General features: G+C 45.5%; 1 protein-coding gene across 1 annotated transcript in view; it reads right to left on the bottom strand.

Annotated features, from left to right (window-relative positions):
* Positions 1-25,555, bottom strand: part of LOC111979437 (BCL-6 corepressor-like) — a 66,730-nt gene extending 41,175 nt beyond the window's left edge. The window contains 3 exon segments of the mRNA XM_070448899.1: positions 2,154-2,229; positions 24,861-24,941; positions 25,227-25,555. Coding sequence (XP_070305000.1) covers positions 2,154-2,156 — 3 coding nt within the window. The 5' untranslated portion in view covers positions 2,157-2,229; positions 24,861-24,941; positions 25,227-25,555.
* Positions 25,556-26,183: the final 628 nt, after the last annotated feature.

The raw sequence follows: 26,183 nt of genomic DNA, 5'->3' as shown, positions 1-26,183 counted from the left end.
TTGGCTCCTTGCTGCACTCGCGTAACAGGTGGTCAAGCCTACCACGCAGTTTGCTCATGGATTGCAATGTAATCGGCAATAATCGGGCGTCCCAAAATGCAGATTACCGATTGTTATGAAAACTCGAAATCGGCCCTAATTCAAATCGGCCATGCCGATTAATCGGTCAACCTCTAGTGCCAACTGTAAAGTTTGGGGGAGGAATAATGGTCTGGGGTGTTTTTCCATTGTTCGGGCTAGACCCCAAAGTTCCAGTAAAGTAAAATCTTCACACTACAGAATACAATGACATTCTAGACGATTCTGTGCTTCCAACTTTGTGGCAACAGTTTGGGGAAGCCGCTTTCCTGTTTCAGCATGACAATGCCCACATGCACAAAGCAAGGTCCATACAGAAATGGTTTGTCGAGATCAGTGTGGAAGAATTTGAATGGTCTGCACAAAGCCCTGACCTCAACCCATCAAACACCTTTGGGATGAATTGGAACGCTGACTGTGAGCCAGGCCTAATCGCCCAACATCAGTGCCCGACCTCACTAATGTTTGTGGCTGAATGGAAGCAAGTCCCCACAGCATTGTTCCAACATCTAGTGGAAAGCCTTCCCAGAAGAGTGGAGGCTGTTATTGCAGCAAAGGTGTGACCAACTCCATAATAATGCCCATAATTTTGGAATGAGATGTTTGACGAGCAGGTGTCTTTTGGTAATGTAGTGTAAAAGTTAAAGTTAAAAAAGACAACTAAATATAGCTCTCTCTCGCATCTCCTTAATTTTTAAATAAATGTATTCAAAACTGTTCAACTATTGTCTCTCTTTGAGTCAACTTATCACTACTTGTTATGCACTGCAGTCCTAACTAGCTGTAGCTCATGCTTTCAATACTAGATTCATTCTCTGATCCTTTGATTGGGTGGACAACATGCCAGTTCATGCTGCAAGAGCTCTGATAGGTTGGAGAACATCCTCTGGAAGTTGTCATAATTACTGTGTAAGTCTATGGAAGGGGGTGAAAACCATGAGCCTCCTAGGTTTTGTATTGAAGTCAATGTACCTAGAGGAACGAACTGCAAAAATCACTGAAGCTGGAGACTCATATCTCCCGCACTAGCTTTAAGCACCAGCTGTCAGAGCAGCTCACAGATGACTGCACCTGTACATAGCCCATCTGTAAACAGCCCATCTACCTCATCCCCATACTGTATTTTTCTTCTTCTCCTTTGCACCCCAGTATCTCTACTTGCACATTCATCTTCTGCACATCTACCATTGCAGTGTTTAATTGCTGTATTGTAATTACTTCGCCACCATGGCCTATTTACTGCCTTAACTCACCTCATTTGCACTCACTCTATATATACTTTTCCTCCCCTACTGTATTATTGACTGTATGTTTTGTTTATTCCATGTGTAACTCTGTGTTGTTGTATGTGTCGAATTGCTATGCTTTATCTTGGCCAGGTCGCAGTTACAAATGAGAACTTGTTCTCAACTGGCCTACCTGGTTAAATAAAGGTGAGGGGGAAAAAAGAAGAAAGGAGGATGGAAACTAGCTGTCCTTCGGCTACACCATGGTGCCTCCCTACAGAGTGCTGTCCTTCGGCTACACCATGGTGCCTCCCTACAGAGTGCTGTCCTTCGGCTACACCATGGTGCCTCCCTACAGAGTGCTGTTGAGGCTACACCATGGTGCCTCCCTACAGAGTGCTGTTGAGGCTACTGTAGACTGATTGCAAAACAGTTTGTTTCAATCAATTACTTGGTGACCTGTTAATATATTTAGTGTAGTTCTATCTGAAAAGGATAACTTTAATGTTTTACTATTTTTACTTTTATTAATTTCAATGAGAATGGTCCTCCCCTTCCTCCTCTGAGGAGCTTGAACTGCTGCAATATTTATTTTTAAATGGAAAAAAAAGCTACAAAATATTTCCCAAGCAAGAATTTAGCTAGGTTTGTCTGGGAATGGTCTGAGTGACGAACTTAATTGGAGGAGCCTAATTTGAGGGAGATGTAACTAACAGTGTTAGTTTCATCAGCTGCTGTGCAATTTACAGATACAAAACACAGGAAAACACATTGACTGTCCTGGGCCTTTAACCTTGTTATAAACAGTGTTATAAAACTGTAATATACATGATATAGACGATGACGTACCATGCTTTGTGTGATGTGGTTCCCTTCACTTAAATCCAGATTTCTCTGGGTCCCCGCATCACTAACAGGTCATCTCCTGGAGAGAAAACACATGGGCAGAATCATTTGCACACATACATATACACTGACATGTCATAATAGGGGTGTTTCCTGGTGTGGTGGCAGTGGTGTGCTCGAGTTAATGACTGACTTAAAGGCTTGAGTTTTCAATAGCACCAACAGCACGTCACGCTGAGAAAGAGCGAGAAGGGAGACGAAGGGCAGAAAGGTGGATAGGGTGTGGATCCCTCTGCTATTGCAACACACACACACACTCCCCCTCCACCCAAAGTAGTCCCCCAATCTATAGCCCTCTCGCATTCCCACCCACCCAAGGGGAGGCCAACTTACATTGTGGGGCCCCAGCCATTCAATCACATTCTCCACATACTCGTTTTCACTCGTACACCCTCCTTGCCCTCCCTCCCGCCATTCTGCCGGCTGGCTAATATTCAAATTGCCTTCCAAAACAAACTTAAGGTCACTTTGAAAGGCTATTTATTGCTCAAACACCAAACATACAAACACATAACCTGCGTTATCACCGTTAAGTGAGGATGGTGAAATTGCTGGTAGTGAGAGGTACCTATTTACCCAAGTCAGTCAGTCAGTGAGAGAGGAGAGAGAGGAGAGGGAGAGAGCAAGAGAGAAAAACTTGGCTTCTCCATCATAGGAAAGAAACTCGTCTGTGGCTGAGCTCCGGGCCACAAGCATGCCGCTTTTATTACAGTGCCCTCGAGCTCATTAATCTCCTTCCCCTTGCTGTTCCTCCCTTCCCCCTCTTCTCCTTGCCTGGAGGCTCAGGCACAACACAGTCCTGCCTGTCTGTCTGCCCTGCCTGGTCTGCCCTGCCTGCCTGCCTGTCTGGCCTGGTCTGCCCTGCCCTGCCTGTCTGTCTGGCCTGGTCTGCCCTGCCTGGTCTGCCCTGCCTGGTCTGGTCTGCCCTGCCTGGTCTGGTCTGCCCTGCCTGTGTCTGGCCTGGTCTGCCCTGCCCTGCCTGGTCTGCCCTGCCTGGTCTGGTCTGCCCTGCCTGTGTCTGCCCTGCCTGTGTCTGGCCTGGTCTGGTCTGCCCTGCCTGTGTCTGCCCTGCCTGTGTCGGCCTGGTCTGCCCTGCCTGTGTCTGGCCTGGTCTGCCCTGCCTGTGTCTGGCCTGGTCTGCCCTGCCTGTCTGTCTGGCCTGGTCTGCCCTGCCCTGGTCTGCCTGTGTCTGGCCTGTGTCTGCCCTGGTCTGCCTGTGTCTGGCCTGTGTCTGCCCTGGTCTGCCTGTGTCTGCCCTGCCTGTGTCTGGCCTGTGTCTGCCCTGGTCGGCTTTGTCTGGCCTTGTGTCTGCCCTGGTCTGCCTGTGTCTGCCCTGCCTGTGTCTGTCTGTGTCTGCCCTGGTCTGCCTGTGTCTGCCCTGCCTGTGTCTGGCCTGTGTCTGCCCTGCCTGTGTCTGGCCTGTGTCTGGCCTGCCCTGGTCTGCCTGTGTCTGGCCTGTGTCTGCCCTGCCCTGGTCTGCCTGTGTCTGCCCTGGTCTGCCTGTGTCTGGCCTGTGTCTGCCTGGTCTGCCTGTGTCTGCCCTGCTGTGTCTGCCCTGGTCTCCTGTGTCTGCCCTGGTCTGCCTGTGTCTGGCCTGTGTCTGGCCTGGTCTGCCCTGGCCTGGTCGCCTGTGTCTGGCCTGTGTCTGCCTGCCCTGGTCTGCCTGTGTCTGGCCTGTGTCTGCCCTGCCCTGTCTGCCTGTGTCTGCCCTGCCTGTGTCTGGCCTGTGTCTGCCTGGTCTGCCTGGTCTGCCCTGGTCTGCCCTGGTCTGCCCGTGTCTGCCCTGTCTGCCCTGGTCTGCCCTGGTCTGCCCTGGTCTGCCTGGTCTGCCCTGGTCTGCCCTGGGCTGCCCTGGTCTGCCCTGGTCTGCCCGTGTCTGGCCTCTGGTCTGCCCTGCCCTGTGTCTGGCCTGGCCTGGTCTGCCCTGCCTGTGTCTGGCCTGGCCTGGTCTGCCCTGCCTGTGTCTGGCCTGGCCTGGTCTGCCCTGCCTGTGTCTGGCCTGGCCTGGTCTGCCCTCCTGTGTCTGGCCTGCCTGGTCTGCCCTGCCTGTGTCTGGCTGGCCTGTCTGCCCTGGCCTCCTGGTCTGCCTGCCTGTCGCCTGCTGTGTCTGGCCTGCCTGGTCTGCCCTGCCTGTGTCTGGCCTGGCCTGGTCTGCCCTGCCTGTGTCTGGCCTGGCCTGGTCTGCCGCCTGGTCTGGCCTGGCCTGTCTGCCTGCTGTGTCTGGCCTGGCCTGTCTGCCCTGCCCTGTGTCTGGCCTGGCCTGGTCTGCCCTGCCTGTGTCTGCCTGCCTGTCTGCGCCTGCGCTGTGTCTGGCCTGCCTGGTCTGCCCTGCCTGTGTCTGGCCTGGCCTGGTCTGCCCTGCCTGTGTCTGGCCTGCCTGGTCTGCCCTGCCTGTGTCTGCCTGGCCTGGTCTGCCCTGCCTGTGTCTGGCCTGGCCTGGTCTGCCCTGCCTGTTGTCTGCCTGGCCTGGTCTGCCCTGCCTGTGTCTGGCCTGGCCTGGTCGCCCTGCCTGTGTCTGGCCTGGCCTGGTCTGCCCTGCCTGTGTCTGGCCTGGCCTGGTCTGCCCTGCCTGTGTCTGGCCTGGCCTGGTCTGGCCCTGCCTGTGTCTGGCCTGGCTCTGCCCTGCCTGTTGTCTGGCCTGGCCTGGTCTGCCTGGCCTGTGTCTGGCCTGCCTGCCTGGTCTGCCCTGCCTGCTGTGTCTGGCCTGGTTCTGTCCCTGCCTGTGTCTGGCCTGGTCTGCCCTGCCTGTGTCTGGCCTGGTCTGCCCTGCCTGTGTCTGCCCTGCCGTCTGCCTGCCTGTGTCTGGCCTGGTCTGCCCTGCCTGGGTCTGGCCTGGTCTGCCCTGCCTGTGTCTGGCCTGGTCTGCCCGCCTGTGTCTGGCCTGGTCTGCCCTGCCTGTGCCCCCTGTGCTGGCTGGTCTGCCCTGCCCTTGTCTGGCCTGGTCTGCCCTGCCTGTGTCTGGCCTGGTCTTTGGCCCTGCCTGTGTTCTGGCCTGGTCTGCCCTGCCTGTGTCTGGCCTGGTCTGCCCTGCCTGGTCTGGCCTGGTCTGCGCCTGCCTGTGTCTGGCCTGGTCTGCCCTGCCTGTGTCTGGCCTGGTCTGCCCTGCCTGGTGTCTGCCTGGTCTTGCCCTTGGCCTGTGTCTGGCCTGGTCTGCCCTGCCTGTGTCTGGCCTGGTCTGCCCTGCCTGTGTCTGGCCTGGTCTGCCCTGCCTGTGTCTGGCCTGGTCTGCCTGAACAACATCAGTGTGAGACAGAACCCTTACATTTCCACATAACATGTTGGGGGCGATGAAACAGAGCACCATTCATTTTCAATGGAGGGAAGTGAAGAGGGAGGAGGGACCATTGGGCGATGCCTGGGCGAGGGAGCGTAAACAGAGCGGGACAAAAGTTGGGAAATGCTGAACTTTATGCAAATACTCTGATTTTGCAACAATATTGACCAATCAAAGCTCACTCTAGCTTCCAGCCCCTACAACAAGAAAATAGCTTAAAGTGTTTTGTCAAATACTGGTGGAGTCAACTAATAAAAGAATGGACGACCTGACCAGAGAGATCCAGGACATGAAGAACAGTTTGCAGTTCTCCCAGGGTCAGCACGATGAGTTGAAACAGGAGAACAGCAAGATGACAGCAGTCTAAGTCATTGAGAGAGAACATCAGTTCTGTGTGTAAATCCATGATAATGACGGATAAAATCAGATTATCGAGGGACAATCAAGGCGGAACAACATGGTTGTAGATGGAATTTCAGAATCTCCACGAGACTTGGACGGAGTCTGAGGACAAAGTGAGGGAAATTATCTACGAGAAATTGAACATGGACCACAGGAATATTGAGTTGGATCGCAACTACAGGACTGGAAAACCCATTACCAGCCCAGGTGACAGGCCCAGGTCGATTGTGGTCAAGTTCCTGAGGTTCAAGTTCAAGGTAGCTGTTCTGGAAAGAGCCACGAATTTACGAGGAACGTAGATTTTCCTCAACACGGACTATCCTGAAGCTGTGCGCCAGAAAAGGAAAGAACTTATCACAGCCATGAAAGCTGCCAGAGCGTGTGAGGACATTGCTTACATCCGCAATGACAGGCTCATTGTCTACCCTTCCTCCCAGAATCCTGGAAGGGATGAGATAGCTAAGCATATGGGTTTGTAGCTTCAACCCTGCAGCACACACACACTAATTGATTAATGGACTGCTGAATGTACATTTATCTTGCTTGGTTTGTTCTTTTTCATATTATGTCCATCTCTGATAAGCTACCCAGGAAAGGGCTGAAAATAGCCCATATTAATATATGTAGCCTTAGAAATAAGGTTAATGCAATCAATAACTTGCTAACATTCATGTATTTGCCATTTCTGAGACTCAGAAAATTAATTTGATGACACAGCAGTAGCAGTATAAGGTTATAACATCTATAGAAGAGACAGAAATGCTTATGGGAGAGGTGTTGCTGTATACTATATAGAAATACTTATTTTCCACCATAATTTGCAAATAAATTCATTAAAAATCCTACAATGTGATTTTCTGGATTTTTTTTTCTCATTTAGTCTGTCATAGTTGAAGTGTACCTATGATGAACATTACAGGCCTCTCTCATCTTTTTAAGTGGGAGAACTTGCACAATTGGTGGCTGACTAAATACTTTTTTGTGCCCCACTGTGTGTGTGTGTGTGTGTGGTGTGTGGTGTTGTGTGTGTGGTGTGTGTGGTGTGTGTTGGTGTGTGTGTGTGTGTGTGTGTGTGTGTGTGTGTATGTGTATTATATATATATATATATATCAATTTCCATTCTCAAAACTTTTGGCCACGACTGTAGACCTCTCTGTTTACATCACATACACTATTAAGTATTCACACACATTATTTAGATACTGACTGTTAGCACTTGGTGGCCTATACCAACACTCCAAAAGAAAAGGCTTTAGATGTTCCAAGTGAACCTGCAACCACAACACTTCAATAACAACTTGACTAAGATCTCTAAGCATTACAGGGATATGGTCTGAATGAATGAATTATATTATTCATTCAGAGCCATATCCCTGTAATGCTTAGAGATCTTATGTCAAGTGTTATTGAATTGTTATTGAAGGCTTTTATTGACATTACATGAAGTTGATGCAAAGAGTCAATATTTGCAGTGTTTGACCCTTCTTTTTCAAGACCTCTGCAATCCGCCCTGGCACGCTGTCAATTAACTTCTGGCCACATCCTGACTGATGGGCCCATTCTTGCATAATCAATGCTTGGAGTTTGTCAGAATTTTGTGGGTTTTTGTTTGTCACCCATCTCTTGAGGATTGACCACAAGTTTCCAATGGTAAAATTAGTCTGGGGAGTTTCCTGGCATGGACACAACATATCGATGTTTTGTTCCCCGAGCCACTTAGTTATCACTTTTGCCTTATGGCAAGGTGCTCCATCATGCTGGAAAAGGCATTGGTTCATCCACAAACTGTTCCTGATGGTTGGGAGAAGTTGCTCTTCGGAGGATGTGTTGCTACCATTTCTTTATTCATAGCTGTGTTCTTAGGCAAAATTGTGAATGGGCCCACTCCCTTGGCTGAGATGCAACCACACAGTGAATGGCCTCAGGATGCTTTACTGTTGGCATGACACAGGACTGATGCTAGTGCTCCCTTGTCTTCTCCGGACAAGCATTTTTCCAGATTCCCCAACAATCGGAAAGGGGATTCATCAGAGAAAATGACTTTACCCCAGTCCTCAGCAGTTCAAATCCTGTTACCTTTTGAGAATATCAGTCTTGTCCTTGATGTTTTTCCTGGAGAGAAGTGGCTTCTCTGCTTGCCCTTCTTGACACCAGCCATCCTCCAAAGAGTCTTCGCCTCACTGTGCGTGCAGATGCACTCACACCTGCCTGGCTCGCATTCCTGAGCAAGCTCTGTACTGGTGGTGCCCGATCCGGCACGCTGAATAACTTTAGGAGACGGTCCTGGCACTTGCTGGACTTTCTTGGGCGCCCTGAAGCCTTCTTCACAACATTGAACCGTCTCCTTGAAGTTCTTGATGATCCGATAAATGGTTGATTTAGGTGCAATCTTACTGGCAGCAATATCCTTGCCTGTGAAGCCCTTTTTGTGCAAAGCAATGATGACGGCATGTGTCTCCTTGCAGGTAACAATGGCTGACAGAGGAAGAACAATGATTCTAAGCACCCCCCTCCTTTTTGAAGCTTCCAGTCTGTTATTCAAACTCAATCAGCATGACAGAGTGATCTCCAGTCTTGTCCTCGTCAACACTCACAGGAGATAATCACTACATGATGTCAGCTGGTCCTTTTGTTGGCAGGGCTGAAATGCAGTGGAAATGTTTTTCGGGAGTTTCAGTTAATTTGCATGGCAAAGAGGGACTTTGCAATTAATTGCAATTCATACTGATCACTTTTCTCATAACATTCTGGAGTATATGCAAATTGCCATCATACAAACTGAGGCAGCAGACTTTGTGAAAATGTATATTTGTGTCATTCTCAATACTTTTGGCCACAACTGTACTTTCTTGGGGACCTGAATATTCACTGGTTTTCATCAAGCTGTCCGCTCAAGAGGAAGCTTTTCGCTGTAACCAGTTCCTGTAATCTGGTTCAGGGTATTAATCAACTTACCAGGGTGTTTACAACCACTACAGGAACAAGACCATCCACATGATTCAATCACATTTTTACTGATACTGTATCCATCACATTTTTACTAATACTGTATAACTTTGTTCTAAAGCTGTATTTCGTGCCCATTGGATGCAGTGATTACATAGTGGCTATATCCAGGAGAGCCAAATTTCCAAAAGCTGGGCCKAAAAAAATAGTGCATAAGAGATCATACAAAAGATTTTGCCATGACTCTTATATTGATGTTAAAAATATTTGTTGGTCTGATGTGATAAGGAGAATCCAGATGCTGCACTTAATGAATTTATGAAATTTCTTCTTTCAATTATTGATAAACATATGAAACTGACTGTTAAGGCTCCATGGATTGATGAGGAAATGAAAAACTATAGTTGAAAGAGATGGGGCAAAAAGTAGTGGCTAGTAATTTTGGCTGCACATCTGACTGGCAAATTGAGAAATTATGTGACTAAACTCAACAAAAATAAGAAGAAACTGTATTATGAAGCCAAGATCAATGATATAAAGTGATGGGAAAAAAACTTAAGTACTTAAAAAAAAAAATGTCCAGAAAGACTAATTGAACTCCATCTTTCATCAAATCAGATGGCTTATTCATCACAAAATCATTGTGTTTATTTTAATGATTACTTCATTGGCAAAGTGGGCAAACGTAGGCAGGAAATGCCAACAATTAGCAGTGAGCCATCGTATTAATGCATAAAAAACAAATAATGAAAGAAATGCATTGCAAGTTTGAATTTTGTAAAGTTAGTGTGGGAGAGGTGGGGAAATTATTGTTAACAATCAAAAATGACAAACCTCCTGGCATTGATAATTAGATGGAAAGCTACTGAGGATGGTAGCTGCCTCTATAGCCCCTCCTACAGTATCTGTCATATCTTTAATCTGAGCCTGGAGGAAAGTCTCCATCCTCAGGCCTGGAGGGAAGCTAAAGTAATTACGCTACCCAAGAGAGTGGCAATGCGGCCTTTACTGGTTGTAACAGCAGACCTATCAGCTTGCTCCCAGCTCTTAGCAAACTGTTGGGGAAAAATAGTGTTTGACCAAATACAATGCTATTTTTCTGTAACCAAATTAACAATAGACTTTCAGCATGCTTATAGAGAAGGGCACTCAACATGTACTGCACTGACACAACAGGTTATTGATAATAAGATGATTGTGGGAGCTGTACTGTTAGATTCCTGTGCAGCTTTTGATATTATTGACCACAACCTGTTGTTGAAAAAACATGTGTGTTATGGCTTTTCAAACTCTGCCATATTGTGGATTCAGAGCTCTCTCTCTAATAGAACACAAAGGGTTTTTGTGAATGGAAGCTTCTCTAATGTCAAACATGTAAAGTGTGGTGTTCCGCAGTGCAGCTCTCTAGGCCCTCTACTCTTTTCTAATTTTACCAATGACCCGCCACTGGCATTAAACAAAGCATGTGTCCATGCATGCTGATGATTCAACCATATACACATCCGCAACCACAGTTAATGAAGTCACTGAAACCCTTAACAAAGAGTTGCAGTCTGTTTTGGAATGGGTGGCCAGAAATAAACTGTTGAACAAGTTGAGACTAAATTATTTGGTGTTACCTTAGAATGTAAACTGTCATGGTCAAAACATATAGATTCGATGTTTGTTATGATGGGGAGAGGTTTGTTTTTTGACACCACACTCCAAAAGCAAGTCCTGCAGGCTCTAGTTTTGTCTTATCTTGATTATTGTCCAGTCGTGTATTTGAGTGCTGCAAGGAAAGACCGGCATGTCTTGATCTTCATTGTAACCAGAAGGCTGATATAAATACTATGCATGCCAGTCTCTTGGCTAAGAGTTGAGAGACTGACTGCACCACTTCTTTTTATAAGAAACAAAATGTTGAAAATCCCAAATTGTTTGCATAGTCAACTTGCACACAGCTCTGACACACACACTTACCCCAAAAGGGTTCTATTCACAGTCCCCAAATCCAGAACAAAATCAAGAATACTTACAATATTATATAGAGCCATTATTGAATGGAACTTCCTTCCATCTCATTTTGCTCAAATTAACAGCAAACCTGTTTTTTTTAAACAGATAAAGTAACACCTCAGGGCACAACGCCTCTTCACTATTTGATCTAGATAGTTTGTGTGTATGTATTGACATGTAGGCTACGTGTGCCTTTTTTAAATAATGTAGTTCTGGCCTTGAGCGGTTTTTGTCTATTAATCTTCTGTATTTATGTAATGTTTCATGTTTTGTGTGAACCCCAGGAAGAGTAGATGCTGCTAACAGCTAATGGGAATCCTAATAAAATACCAAATACTGGATTGGCTGTTGATACCTAGCACTACCTAGCCTGCTTGCTAGCATCCACATGAGGGCAAAGCTAGAATGGCTATCCAAATTATTGTGATATGTGGAAATCCCGTTTTACGCCCTGTGTGTGTCTCTCGATTTGCCCGAGAACATCAGCCGGGATCATTCAGTCTTTCTCATCCCGCCATACCTTCTCTCGCACAAAACATTTTCCACAAACTCACAGGAAACCGTGTCAGGGGGACTGAATGCAGCAGTATGAAGTAGAAATAGAAAAGGAGTGGAGCCAGGCTGTATGTCACTTAAGAGCATGGAGAGGTCGAAATAATAGAGGAGGAAGGATGGAAAGGCAAACTGACGTCTCCTCCATGACCAACCCACACCTTTGGGCCCTCTCGCGACTCATCCATGGGGGAACATTGGTGTAGCGGAGAGCAGGTCATCCCCTCATGGGACAGCCGGTCTTAAAAAAACACCTCCAACCGCCCAACACTCTGCAAGACATTCAAAACTGTGTCATGACGGCCTCTGTTGGTCCATCAATGTAAGCCTAGACGTGTAATGTTAAGCAATAAACCACATTAAAAGCCTATATAAAACAGCAGAGAGCATTACAGAAACCTGCTGTCTGTGGTTACAGGTTTGGATCGCTCAAGTGATCTGCAACATGAGGCTACGTTCACACGCATGGATCGATYAGGGCAAACGGGTCTGCCCGAGTAGCCAATGCACTGTGTAATGTTCAATATCCTAGACTATATCCATGGGCACAAAATCCTCAACAACGAAAACACACACATTGAGTGGTAATTTGAAAGCCTATCAATCGTCGCGCTTTACCAAAACATTAAAGGGTATAAAGCATGAGTTTTTACTCCCCAATGTAACAGAGTGTGGTCAAAGACTTACTAATGTAGTTGTAGTCACCATCTGGTTAACTACAACTACAAAGTTATATTTTAGCGGTTTTTACATATTTATTAACTTATTTCCAGATATCTCCTAAACTACCCACAATGCACTATTTATCAACTTTATATGGAGAATCTACTCTGCGTTAGCTAGCTCGACATGGCTAACATTAGCCACTAGCCATGTAGACAGTGTTGGCAGTGGTGAGCTACAATCCACCAATCATGAGGAGGTGTGATATAAACAACCAATCAGATTCCCCACACGTGGGGGAAGCATAATATCTGTGAAGTAGTCTACTAGAGTTTTTCAACCTTGGCTTAGTACTAGCACACTACAGTAGCTGACTGACTGCGATTTTGTGATAATTTCCATCTACCTGGAGCCTTCCTCCGATCGCCATCTTCTTGTTGGCTGTTACCCTCGTCTTGTGCCCAATGCTGCCTCTGGATTAATGCCTCTGGACTCTATCTACTTTGGATTTACCGCACTATATTGCTATTGGATTAGCTGACTCTCCCTTTGCCGTTGAAACTGCCTCTCCCTCTAAAGCGCCTAGCTCCTTGGCTCTTCCTTGGTAGCTAACACAGCCGTCAATCAGTAAGTCTTCGCTCTCTCTACTTTATATCTGCTGGCTTTCTGTATTGTGTTCTGTGGGTTCCTGCCCGTGTTAGACTAGTTAATATTGTTCTCTGGCTTACTACTTAGATATGTCAACCGTGGTGGATAGCTAGCTAAGCTAAGATAATGTTACCGGTATATGCAGTTATTTGATAGCTAGTTAGATGGAGTTATTAATTTCCAAAACGTTGGTTTACTAGGTGTTGATAGCAACTGGTTGACTCATGCAGTGCTAACGTAACGTTAGCAGGCTGGTAGGGCTATCGTTACCTGGCTAGTAGGGCTAACATTAGCAGGCTAGTTGGCTAGCAACCTTGCAAGCTGATTTGCAACAAATTCATAAAGTGTTCGCTTATACATTGGCTGAAATTTTAATTGAAACCAGTAGTCATGAGCGCAAATGATTTGGTTTCATTTGAAGTTACATACACTGAGAAAAACATAAAGGCAACATGCAACAATTTCAACGATTTTACTGAGTTACAGTTCATATAAGGAAATCAGTCAAATGAAAAAAATAAGTTAGGCCGTAATATATGGATTTCACATGACTGGGCAGGGCCGTAGCCATGGGTGGGTCTGGGAGGGCATAGGCCCACCCACTAGGGCGCCAAGCCCACCCACTGGGGAGCCAGGCCCAGCCAATCAGAATGAGTTATCCCCACAAACGGGCTTTATTACAGACAGAAATACTCAGTTTCAGTTTCCTTAGCTGTCCGGGTGGCTGGTCTCAAACAATCCCGCAGGTGAAGAAGCTGGATGTGGAGGTCCTGGGCTGGTCGTGGTTACACGTGGTTTGCGGCTGTGAGGCCAGCTGGATGTACGGCTAAATTCTCTAAAACAACGTTGGATGTAGCTTATGGTAGAGCCAATAGCTCTGGTGGACATGCCTGCAGTCAGCATGCCAGTTGCACGCTCCCTCAACTTGAGATATCTGTGGCATTATGTTGTGTGACAAAACGGCACATTTTAGAGTGACCTTTTGTCCCCAGCACAAAGTGCACCTGTGTCATGATCACGCTGTTTAATCGGCTTCTTGATAAGCCACACCTGTCAGGTGGATGGATTATCTTGGCAAAGGAGAAATGCTCACTAACAGGGATGTAAAAAAAAAAGTGTGCGCAAAATTTGACAGAAATAAYCTTTCTGTGCGTATGGAAAATGTCTGGGATCTATTATTTCAGCTCATGAAACATGGGACCAACACTTTACATGTTGCATTTATATATTTTTGTTCAGTATACATTTGAACCTATTTCTGTTTGAGTGTACATTATAGGGAATAGGCTGACTCTCAGGGTCCTCCATATAACGGTCTCCTTCATATAATGTCACACTCCGCAAAACATTTTCCGACATGACTTAAGTATTCTTTGGAATTCTGATTGGTTTTATGTAATAACTCGAAAAATAGAAGTTAGATGTAACTTTGAATTGGCACATTTCATGTATATGCTAATTAAAAGACATATGTTACTTGTCTAGACTGTGTCCGAAGCCGGAATGATTGAAATCTACGCCTCTTTAAAATACACAGGTGTATAGCAAAACCAACACGCTGAGCGCCTTCATACGAGACTGTGTGTGTATGTGTGTGTGTGTGCGCGCACGCGCGCAACGGGAGGAAAAGCCAGAGCATGTCGATTCCCATCCCTGGTGCTAAGAATAGTTTGCGCAACAAACAACTCCCGACAGCCATTCATCAGAAACCGTGGTCAGGGGGCAGGCGGGCGGGGAGAGCGAGTGAGCGGCCGGGCTGGAGCCCGATTCGCACCATTAAACCGAAAACCACCGGGTGTTTTTAGCAAGCCTAGTAACCTGTAGTCCAGTCATTATTGTGTTGTGGGGGAGGGAGCTGCGCAGAGAAAGAGAGAGAGAGCGAGTGAGGCGGAGAGAGATTAAGAGAGAGACCTCAGTTCCAGTCTCTCTCGTTTCCTGTTACTATCGCGACTTGACCTCCATCTGACATGCCATACGGGGAGGAACAAACACCAGAGCCACTGATAATTTCCTCACGGCCAACGCTCAACCGACTTCCCAGGTTGCCCTCCTTTAATTAGTTATCCCTTTGGAGAGAAGAATGTAGGTGTGTGTGTGTTACAGAGAAGTGGTATGGGCTACATTTTCCCGTGCCTGGCCTGCTGCTGTGCAAGCCCTTCTCTCTATATCGACCTGCAGGCTCGAGCGAACAGGGACGAGGAAGGGGTGCAGAGCGGAGTGTTGGCGCCCTCGCGCTCTTTGTCCCTGGCGCTCGGCCAGCTCTCCCTGGAGCGCCGAGGCTCGAGCTCCTGCTCTAAAAAAAATAGTGTGACGCAGGATACTCTCCGCAGCGACGAGGGCGGGGGAAAACACGGCTTATTATGCACACACCACTACGCAGGGCTCGCTGTGTGCGTTTCCAAAACGAAAACAATGCTGAAAAACAACGAAAACAAACATTAGAAGAGGTTTAAAAATCGCGTCTGGATTAGGCTAAATACAATCTATTCACCACWTTAAAATGATGGCTGCCCATAATACCAGGGGGGTCCATAATTTGTCTCGTTTGAGGTAATACAATGATTACAGGTGTCTCAATAGTTGTAAATAAAATAGTAGTTATGTCTTTTGATACATCACATTTATTTTGTTTATTTGGCATTCATTAACATTCATTACGAGAGTAATTGAGATAAGACCTAAATGTAACGGACAACCCTTCACTCCTCATCATGCGTAACAGCACACACGCAGCTGCCGAAAGATAGTTTGTGCGTGTCTGAGTGTGTTTGCCTTGCAGCGTGTGTGTGTGTGTCAGAGAGACGGGGGCAGGGAAACTCCGAGACAGCTCCTCATACACACAGAGAGAGAGACGCGGGCAGGCCTCCAACACTTCTCCGCACGGAATACCAGCGCGGCACGACAGACAGGCGGCAGAGCCCACAGGGGGGGCTAAATAACCACGCAGAGGGCTTTCGCTTCCCACCCCACACGATTTCAACGACCCCGTAGTCGATACACAGCATCTTATTCCGTAACACACAATGTGACCATGGAAAGTCAAACTCATCGGAGAAAATTCCACCACCAAGTCCCAATTGATTTACTGGCTAATCTCAACATCCCAACAATTTAGCACAATATATCAGTTGTCAACAAATTATCAGCAGTGGTCCGCTACATATCAATCTATTATTTCCAAATAGCGAACGCACGCTATGACCAATTAAATACATAACCTTACAATTGGAATATTGTGTCCACAAGGTCCCGTGTCAGAGGGAGTGCGAAAGCTGAGGAGGGAACGGACGAGAGAGAGAGAGAGAGCTCGGCAATAGTGCACACATACACACACTAAGGCAGGTGCACATATCTGAGTGTACCTGTGCCCGAGCACCTGCCCCTTTACCCTCCCAGTCGCCAAGTTACCTTTCAGTGCCTTCAGTAAGGATTCACACCCCTTGATTTAGTCCATATTGTGTTATGGTACCGCCTGAATTCAAAATATCAACCATCTACACAAAATACTCTGTAATGTCAAAGTGGAATTAGTGAATTTAAAAAATATATAAAAAATACTAATATATCTTGTTTAGATAATTATTCAACCCCCTGAGTCAAAACATGTCATCACATTTGGCAGCGATTACTGCTGTGAGTATTTCTGGGTAAGTCTAAGAGCTCTGCACACCCGGGGCCTCATTTAAATCATGCGTGGGGTCATTTCCACGCAAAGTGTGAGATTTAACCATATGAATATTTGCATGAGAGTGTGCGTAAATTTAAGCACAACGACCAAGCGTACACACAGTGCCAAAGTGGTGGAATAAGGGAACTGCTTTCAAGCATAAAATGCGGAAATATGTTACAAATGTGTTAAATTGTTAAGAGTAGCCTAATAATAAAATATTTTTTCTATTTCATTGTAAATTCATGAAACTTATCTTGACGGTAGATCATAAGTGTTAAAGTGAAGCCATTGTTAAAATACTGCAATAATGGTAAATATTGCTGACTTTCTTTTACAGAAAGTACAGATTTGCTCATCAGATATCGTTTACCAAAACCAATCTTATAGGATCTTTGCAATGATTTAAGACCTACTTTAAAAAGGCAAACATGCCATTCCGGTTCACATCTAAGTGCTTTCCACCCTAGGGTTTTTGTCAACGGGCACTTTTCACCGGGAGTTTGCCGATTCGCGTCTCACAGCCCTCAATTAGCCAATGTTTTGGGTGCAATGGTCGGCAAAACGAACAGTAACACATGCAATTTCCATACACCATCGCACAAAGTTTTTTTTATTAAAGAGGGGTTTCTTTGCCATGATGTCATCCAAGGAGTTCCCAAATATGAACAGAATAGATGGCACCCACATAGCRATAAAAGCACCATACCAAAACGAGTTAAACGATGTGAACAGAATAGGCTTTTACACTTAATAATGTGCAGGTTATGTGATGCGCAAAAGACGCTGCTGAATGTGGTGGCAAGGTGGAACGCACTACTGGTTCATTCTACATAACATCAATGTTTAGCAAGGTCACCCGTGACAAGTCAGTATTCGACTTCTGAGGAAGTGGGGAGATGAGGTTCGAATCTAGCGATAGAAAGTAGTAATTAAAAAATTAAGCCTATCTTAACCTTATACACTGAACAAAAAATGTGACATTATATATTATATTCTTAATTACAATAAAAGTGACAAAACATTATTTATCATTAATTTCTATTGGGCACAAAAATATCTCAAACACAACCGATGACAAGCCTACCCATAACATGATGCAGCCACCACCATGCTTAAAAATATGAAGAGTGGGACTCAATGATGTGTTGTTTGATTTGTCTCATACATAACGCTTTGTATTCAGGACCTTAAGTTAATTTCTTTGCCAATGTTTTTTACTCTGTACAGGTTTCCTTTTCACTCTGTCAATTAGGCTATTATTGTAGAGTAACTACAATGTTGTTGATCCATCTTCAGTTCTACAGACAGTGTTGGCAGTGGTGAGCTACAATCCACCAATCATGAGGAGGTGTGATATAAACAACCAATCAGATTCCCCACACGTGGGGGGAGCATAATCTCTGTGAAGTAGTCTACTAGAGTTTTTCAACCTTGGCTTAGTACTAGCACACTACAGTAGCTGACTGACTGCGATTTTGTGATAATTTCCATCTACCTGGAGCCTTCCTCCGATCGCCATCTTCTTGTTGGCTGTTACCCTCGTCTTGTGCCCAATGCTGCCTCTGGATTAATGCCCCATCACAGTCATTAATAAAGTCAACTTTGGCCTCATGGTGAAATCCCTTAGCGGTTTCCTTCCTCTCCGGCAACTGAGTTAGGAAGGACGCCAGTATATTTTTAGTGAGGGTGTATTGATAAACCATCCAAAGTGTAAAGCATAAAATCACCTGGGAGTGTGAGCAGCAGTGTGCAGAGTTTTCCTTTTTAATTAATAACTTCACCATGCTCAAAGTGATATTCAATGTCAGATCTATATATATATTTTTTTACCCATCTACCAATAGGTGCCCTTTGTGAGGCATTGGGAAAACTACCTGGTCTTTCTGGTCAAATCGGTGTGTGAAATTCACTGCTCGACTGAGGGACCTTATAGATAATTGTATGTGTGAGGTACAGAGATGAGGTTGTCATTCAAAAATCATGTTAAACACTATTACTGCACACAGAGTGAGACCATGCAACTTATTATGTGACTTGTTAAACATGTGTTTCACTCCTGAATGTATTTAGGCTCACCATAACAAAGTTAATTAGGGTTGAAGACTTATTGACTCAAGACTTTTCAGCTTTCCATTTTAAATTTTTGTTTTAAAAAATTGAAAAACATATTCCCAGTTTTACATTATGGGGTGTTGTGTGTAGGCCAGTGACAACGAATATTAATTTCAATCAATTTTAAAGTCAGGCTGTAACAACAAAATGTGGAAAAGTCAAAGGATGCGAATAGTTTCTGAAGCACTACATTTGTTTCTGTATAGAGTTTTCTTCTTTGGTTTGAACACCCCTTAAATCATTCCTACGTCAGCAAGTTCGCCACCCACCATCGCGTCCTTTGGTCTGCCCGGTAAGGAGATCACGTGAGCCAGGTTGTGCTTTTTACCCAGTCTGCCCTGTACAGAGATTGCGTGCAGCAAGCTACCTAGTTTAAATATCAACAGTACTGCCACAGCAGCATAACATTTGCTTAACACTTGATATACATCATTAGAGTTGGACAAAAGTCCATATTGTGATAAATAGCCTGAATTGATGCAATAACGATAAATAGAACAATACATTTGCAACATTAATGTGCACCAAAGTGTATTTATTTATCATCCTTTAAGCTACTAATACTAGTTTGATGGTTTGAGCCATCAAGTGTCCCATTTATTAATAATCACCAATATTAGCAAACCTATTTCATTTCAAACTCCAGATGTCTCTAGTAATATTACTTATCGTAATGAATAATATCAGCAAAATGCCTGCTATAAGTGATGGTATGGTCGGTGTGATTGTGTATGTTCGAGCTGGGACAATAAACTAAGTACAGAGAGAGAGAGAGACAGAGCGAGAGACGATTGCGGTTCCAAACATCTGTTGCATTATTTGCAGGCGGGCTGTAAACAGGGCCTCGCGCCCTCCCTCCACACAGGCGCATGCAAGTCGGTGCGGGACAATCCTCCCGTCAGCATGACATCCAACAACCGCGACATTGTGTGGCCCGTGCTGTCACTGGAGAACAGGCGACGGCCGCTGAACCAGACCATTCATCCCTGTCCAAATTACGACTAAATAGGCCTTTTATGTCCCCAGAGAGGCAGGATTGTAGTAACAAGGATGAGCATATTTGTCACCTCCCACCTTTTCCCAACTCCTTTCTTTGAATCAAATCAAAATATAAATTGTATTCGTCACATGCTTCGTTAAGAACAAGTGTAGACCAACAGTGAAATGCTTACTTACATCCTATTATACATTTGAGGTTTGAGAAAGCCATGCCTCCATCTTTATATAGATTTTATTTGGGAATATAATATCTGAATCGAATTTCTTCTTTGGCTATAAATTCTGGGCTGCAAATGTGGTGGAACTGCCTTGCATCAAAACGGGCCTGCTGAGGTGAGATGAAGTGCAAAGTGGTGGCAAGGTGTCATAATCAACATCCTCTCCCAATATTCTAAGTCAGTGAGATCATGAAAATATAGGCCAAATAAATAATCCACCTCGCACAAAAGCAACATTAGAACGAAAATATAAAAACACTCAATAACTGACCAAGGACAGACCGGGGATGGTTGATACACTTAATTCTGACCTGTATTCCCCATTAATTGAAATAAGAACAAATTAAATAACATAAAATTAGGCTATTTATCGCCACACTTAAAAATGTAGGCCTTGTGCCAAACATTCGGTCTCTCATTCCAGTATGAGTTTTTCCAAGTCTCTCTCCCCGGCGCTGTGGGTGCCATACAGTGGCATGTCTCTCTGTGCGGAAMTGATCCGTGCGCTTGGGGCCTTCGCGGAACTAAAAGCTCTGTGAATCAGAGAGGAAAAAAGGTCTCTCCCGTTTCAGAGCAAGGTCCCGGGAGGCCTATGCGGAGGCACAGCTTCAATCAAACCATGACGTCTCCTCCGGGAGCCGTGCAGCGCGCAGAAACACGATCACCCCCGCCTCTCCGCTGTGCGTTCACTTTTGTTCTCACACATCGTATGAACAGCCAAGAGCGCAGCGGTGGCTTTGGGATTGTTGTTTTATTCAGTAAATCGACACCACAAACAACAAGTGTGACAGCCTAAAACGGGCGGCCTGAAGATTAGTCTCAGCAACGCTGCAACCAGAAGGCATTGCCTAATATACTCTGGGCTACAATCAACCGCAGGACAACATGACAGTGGATGTACCAACACAAGCTCAAAATAAAACGTCACACGTCGCCATAACTGCAGCATGTTAATATATATCTATATATTTTTTTTATATCTGCAGCACGATATACCATGAAATAATAAAAAAACATGACGGTTATTTTTAATACCTAGGTCATAGGCCTACAGACATGATTTCTCACTCCCCCATTTAAAATACAGATGGTTGACTGTCCATTTCATCAAAGTAACATATCGAACCAAAGTCAGGTGACACAGACGTGGTTAACTGCCTGGTCATATAGGATTATATTGACATATCAGCGCATGGATTCCCCCTTGCAGATCTATTGATTTCAGACGATTACAAAGCGACCCAACATGGGTTTGGAAAAGCGATGAGGTTGTCCCTGTACGCCGCCGGTTCAAATCAAATCAAATGTATTTATATAGCCCTTCTTACATCAGCTGATATATCAAAGTGCTGTACAGAAACACAGCCTAAAACCCCAAACAGCAAGCAATGCAGGTGTAGAAGCATGGTGGCTAGGAGAAAAAAAAGGCCAAAACCTAGGAAGAAACCTAGAGGAACCAGGCTATGAGGGGTGGCCGGGTGGAGATTATAACAGAACATGGCCAAGATGTTCAAATGTTCATAAATGACCAGCATGGTCAAATAATAAAAACACAGTAGTTTTTGAGGGTGTAACAAGTCAGCACCTCAGGAGTAAATGTCAGTTGGCTTTTCATAGCCGATCATTGAGAGTATCTCTACCGCTCCTGCTGTCTCTAGAGTTGAAAACAGCAGGTCTGGGACAGATAGCACGGTTATCATCTCCACGCCTCCCTGCGCGGAGCCTTTGAGACACCGTCACAAATATGAGATCCATCAAACGGCTGGACAGTAGCCTACCAGCTCCGAGTATAGAAGGTGCCCTCGTGTACTTTATTTTGATTTATTTCAGCTTTGTTTAACTAGGCAAGTCAGTTAAGAACAAACACTTATTTACAATGACGGCCTACCAAAAGGCAAAAGGCCTCCTGCAGGGACAACACACACATCACGACAAGAGAGACAACACTACATAAAGAGTGACCTAAAACAGCATAGCATGTCAGCAACAGGTACAGATCGAGGTAGTAGGCTATACCCTCCCAGATCCAATCATTTAAAGGGAGAAACGCAAAACTGGCATAAGATCAATGTCTAGGCAAACTTCATTCTAGTACATAGGGTTATGAAGTCCCTCTGACAACCTGCCCATATGGACATGATGGTAATTGTATAGTGCAGGGTTTAACTCGGTCCCCCACCTCACTCAAATATCATCATCAAGCTTTGAGTAATTGAAATAAGCTGTGTAGTGCTAGGGCAAAAACCAAATGGTGTACCAAGGGGGGGCCCAGGACCGAGTTTGTGAATCCCTGGTATAGTGTATGGAGCGGAGAGATCAGCCCTTCTAGCATGACGACCCTTTGTTACGCGTGACCGCGAGCTATTCAACCAGGCTCGCAACCCGTGATGTTTGCCAAGGTTTGCCAAGAATGCAAGCTCTATAAACCTTGGCGATTCTCCCATGTCTGTTGAAGTTATTCATAAACTTGTGGCGGCTACAAAATAGCATTCACACAAAATAACTTCAAATGCTCCACTAAACAGACAGTCTCTCTCTGCGCGCGAACGGACACCTGGGGAATGGCTCAGCACGGGTGATCTCTTCACCCGAGCACAGTGGAAAATGATGCACAAAACAGTCCAATGGGATGCTCTAAAAAAAAAAAGACCTGCAGCCAGATCAAAATGTAAAGCAGCGGTTTAAGGCTTCATGGAGTTCAGCAGCAGACCTACGGACTTGAGGTGGAATCGACTCAGTCATCGAAAAGAACCGTTGGTCTGCTGCTGATTAAACGACAACGCTATTCACTAACACAGCTTGGTGAAGAACGGGTCGTTTTCTATGGGTCATCCAGAGACTCTTATCCAGACTGTCTTTCAATAATCCCACAAAGGAGGATACAACAACCACTTAATGTGCACATATTTTGTAAATAAAACACGTTTTCAAAATAAGGGTCACTCACAAGCAATCACAATAGTTATAAAGATGCTAAGTGCGCCTCATTACGCAAAGAAGAGAGTCCCATACGGTGGCATTATCCAACAAATCGATAAGATTTGGCTAAATAGAAAACCTCCCCCACATGCTGTGTGTGTGCGCTCTGTGCTGTGAGCAAGGCCACTCAAGGTTTGGAGGAAGGCAAACACACTGCTTGTCACTCGCGATTTAAGGAACATCCCGTGGTAAGGCTTTTGGAATTTAATACCTGGTTCATAAAATGTATCTTGTAGAGGTACAACAACCCTCTTAATGCTTCGTTCCCAGTACTGTACGATATTCAGCACTAACAGGGGAGTCTCAAACGTCAACTAACATGGAAACCAAACTACTGTTTTCACTCTTCAAGACACACAAGACTTTTCATTTCTTTAACTGTCTCAAATGTAACGTTCCCACTTGCTTCTACTATGATTCAGTTCGCACAGACCAAAGCCTTCTCTGTCCAAAACCAGCTCTTAATTTCCCCCTTTCAGGGTAGGCCTACTTATGATCATTGCCGAGTCATGTCATGGGCCAATAGCAATGCAAGCTCTCACTGACGTTGGCCCACTGCCTATTGGTCTATATGAAGTGATCACTTATCTGCCACAGCGAGGGGGAAACACTATGTCAGATATCTCAGTTTCCTTACCCAGCTCAAGGTAGTTGGGGAAAGAGTAGGCCATGGGGAGAATCTCAATTGCACACTCCTTGCGTCATCTCTCCTCGCCTCCTTCTCAAAACCGATTTTAGAGAAAGCCAGAGGTCCCTCCCCTCTGACCTTCTCCTCCAATGGGTTTTGTGAAGTAAGTGAGAGAGGGCGCCAGGAGCATGCAATTGAGATTCTCCCCATGGCCCGTTCCTCCTTGCATAGTAGCTATAGGCCTAGGGCCCTAGGCTATTTGCTCAGGCAAGCGAGGTATAGCCTGCTTAGGAAGTATATGCTAAACAGGATGTGGGTGTTGGTGTACTATACTGGTGTATTTTTTTGTACTACCAGAGAGGATTTGGTCAACTCTAACATTCTAGATCCGTAACTAACCTCGCCAATGTGCTGGAAACATCGATCGCGTGAGCGATCCCCAATTAGTGTACTATCACTGGCCAATAGAGACACACTGCATGCGCTGAGAAAACCTGGCACGGGGCTTTGGCTGCGTGCGCAGTAAGGACATGGACAACAGGAGTAACAATAGCCAATACAAATATCTACCAAAAAGTAGGTTAAAGGAATTAGCTGGTGCAAGGTGGTGATTTAGGCCCTAAACGGCCAGGGAGGCAAAAAGCCCTACAGCCTGTTTCCCAGATCAGGTTCACACTCTGGAGGACTGAAGTGTTTTCGGTGCGTTTCTCCGCTGACAGATCCCGTGTGTGGTAGGTAGGTTTATATGCAGCATTCGATACAGTTTCTATCTGCTCCGCACATCTCGCACTCTACCCCTCCAGGTCAACTAGCTCTCCTCTGTACCTCACACTCCCACTACACGCACTCATAAACACACACACGCAGTGTTGAATCGTATGTAAACGGAACAATCCGCACCTCTTGTCAGGGCGAGGCTGTATTCCGTAACCTTGTTTAGCACGCGCGCACACACACACACAGATTAAGAACACTCGTTTCAAAACACTCGATACACGCTTCGATCTTTTGAAGAAAACAAGGTTAATTTAGTAGCCTAGCCTAATTAACAAGGAACAAGTATTATCAGTCAATTTCCATCCAAACATTCTTGGAACCGTTCGCTGACCAGACTGCTGACAGCGAAGCCTCGTCCTGACCTTCCGACTCATCCGTCTCTCCTGGTTGACAGGACCCTGTCGCCTAGCCCAGGGCCGAATGACTAAACAACCAATGTTATTTATCAACCACATACCACTGCCCCGCCGAAACACACAAAGACCACCCTATGCGCTATTCTTAGAAGTTGCCATTCCACTCTCTCCCCCTTCTCCCACACACGGAGATCAAATCACTCCGAACCTGTACAAGAGCTGTAGACAATTGTTCGTATTTTTATGCTTAAACTTCTGAGATTGACAGTCAATTTGGAATAATCCATCTATGTCGCAGTCGTTGTGGTGATAGACTATTCACAATATAGGCTATCCTCTCATAAYCGGGGAGACCATGGTTTACAATTCAACAGTGACAGACAGAATAAAACACCAAACGTCTTTATTGCCTACAAAATTGTCTTACCTGGCAGTTAGCCGCTAATTCCAATCGTCTGCTGTCAACTTGACGCCTTTTTCCAGTTTTCCCCCCAAGTTGTTCACGGCTCTGAGCAAAGATCCGTGCATTCAGGTTAGGATTCCTTTATAAAAGCATAGACATCCATCCCTTCCCGGGCCCGTGAATATTCAAGTCGTTGGATATAAGCATTCAGAAGTGTTTCTTACTGTGTATTTCCTTGTCAGTCAATTTTACCAAATGTTACTCGATGTGTTATTTTCAAAATACTTTTTTAAAAGAGAGAAAATGTCGGCAAATCGACTTCGTGTGACAAATCCCTAGAAAGATTTTCAATCATTCTTTACAGAACGACCCAGAGGCGTGGTAACGTACCGTTTAGCAGAGCGCAAGCATACAGGTGGCGAGGTCCGCGGACTCCAGAAATTAATTCAGCTCGGTCGTAGGCAGCGCCATGTTGGGTTCTATTTGAGCACGCCGTTTCAACGCTCTTACTTCCACTCTCGTCATTCCCGATCTATTCCAAAAATACTATTTATATCCAGCGATATTGTGAGAAAGGTCGGAATTGTTTAACTTTCCGTCGTTGTTCATCATAAAGCTCTTGGTAGCTTCGTTTGCGGAGTTGCTGAGGACGCCGAACGGGGTGCGCGGCGCGGAATGAGTGGAGTGTTGTACTGCGAGAAACTCTCCCAATCTCAGACTACCCAGAAGGCCTGTCGGGAGACCGCAATTACCATAAACCTCCAGCGCACACACGCGCGTTGGGGCGGGCGTGTAAAACAAAATATGAGCGAGACAAGGGGGAGGGTGACAGAGTACGGTAAAAGAGAAAAATTAAGTGAAAGGTAGAAATTTACTGAGGGATGACAGCATAGCGTAATGGAAGGCTCAGGCAGAGAAAGAGAGTGGGATAAGGAAAGTGAAGAGGTAAAATATAGGATTATGAGTGAGAGCGAGGGAAATGGAAAAAACGCAAGAAGAGAGAGAACCAGATCTTCCAAGTTCAATGATGAGCTGTCAAATTCTGGCACTTGAAAACCCAGAGTGAGTCATTTTTATGTTTACATTTTAGTAATTTGACGTTCTTATCCAGAGCTTCATACAGGAGCAATTAGGGTTAAGTACCTTAGTCAAGGGCACATAGACAGATTTGTAACCTCGTCTGCTCAGAGATTCGAACCGGCAACCTTTCGATTACTGGCTCTCTTAAGTAGGGCTCTGTGTGTGTGTGTGTGTGTGTGTGTGTGTGTGTGTGTGTGTGTGTGTGTGTGTGTGTGTGTGTGTGTGTGGTGTGTGTGTGTGTGTGTAAAGATATCTGAGACCTTGGGT

This window comes from Salvelinus sp. IW2-2015, linkage group LG2, assembly GCF_002910315.2.
Source record: "Salvelinus sp. IW2-2015 linkage group LG2, ASM291031v2, whole genome shotgun sequence".
Lineage (NCBI taxonomy): Eukaryota > Metazoa > Chordata > Actinopteri > Salmoniformes > Salmonidae > Salvelinus > Salvelinus sp. IW2-2015.
The sequence above is the reverse complement of the archived record's forward strand: the minus strand, read 5'-3'. Positions and strand labels throughout refer to the sequence as shown.